Source organism: Cucurbita moschata, unplaced genomic scaffold (assembly GCF_002738365.1).
Source record: "Cucurbita moschata cultivar Rifu unplaced genomic scaffold, Cmos_1.0 Cmo_Scf00045, whole genome shotgun sequence".
In the NCBI taxonomy this organism is placed as follows: Eukaryota; Viridiplantae; Streptophyta; class Magnoliopsida; order Cucurbitales; family Cucurbitaceae; genus Cucurbita; species Cucurbita moschata.
Genome location: NW_019268561.1, coordinates 574,064 through 574,698, shown reverse-complemented (window position 1 = coordinate 574,698; position 635 = coordinate 574,064). Strand labels below are relative to the sequence as shown.

The 635-nt window shown below is 30.9% G+C and overlaps 1 protein-coding gene across 1 annotated transcript in view; it reads right to left on the bottom strand.

Annotated features, from left to right (window-relative positions):
- LOC111434694 overlaps nt 1–391 on the bottom strand; it is a 3,874-nt gene extending 3,483 nt beyond the window's left edge. Inside the window, exon 1 of the mRNA XM_023072174.1 lies at nt 92–391. Within this exon, the coding sequence (XP_022927942.1) occupies nt 92–313 (222 nt within the window). The 5' untranslated portion in view covers nt 314–391. The remainder of the gene's footprint in view (nt 1–91) is intronic.
- Nucleotides 392–635: the final 244 nt, after the last annotated feature.

Sequence of the window (635 nt, the reverse complement as noted above, 5' to 3'; positions counted from 1 at the left end):
AAAAAAAAAAAAAAAAAAAAAAAAAAAAAAAAAAAAAAAAAAAAAAAAAAAAAAAAAAAAAAACACAAAGAGATTACCAAATGAAGCTTACTTCGGAGAAGGCGTCGAATGCGGAAGGGAGGCCGGGATGAGAGGAGGGCTGCGGAAGTTCGAAAAGCGACCTGTCGCGTATGGAAAGATTGACGGTAACCGTAGAGGCGGCGGCGGCGACAAGATCTTGGTCGTCATCGTCGGAAGAGGTGTTGTTGAAGACAGAGGTGTCTTCAGCTTCTTCCTCGGCCGAAGAATAGCCTTGGAGAAGTGCCAGACTCATGGCGGATTCGATCGATGAACTGGTTCGATTTTGCGGCAATGGATGACGATTCGAAAATTTTGTCCGATTTAATTTCAATATCTAAATTTTTTTTATATATTTATTTTAAGACTTTAAACCTTCTTTAAAATCATATTTAAATTCAACCAAAGTTTAAAAACAAATCAAATTTGTAAAAATGTTTTTAAAAATTTAAACTAAATTAATAAAAATATCATAAAAATTCAAAAATATTATCTAAAATTAAAAAAAAAACTCAAAAATACTATTTCTATTATTTCTATTAGTCTTTACATTTTAATACCTTTTAAATTTTTAAAAA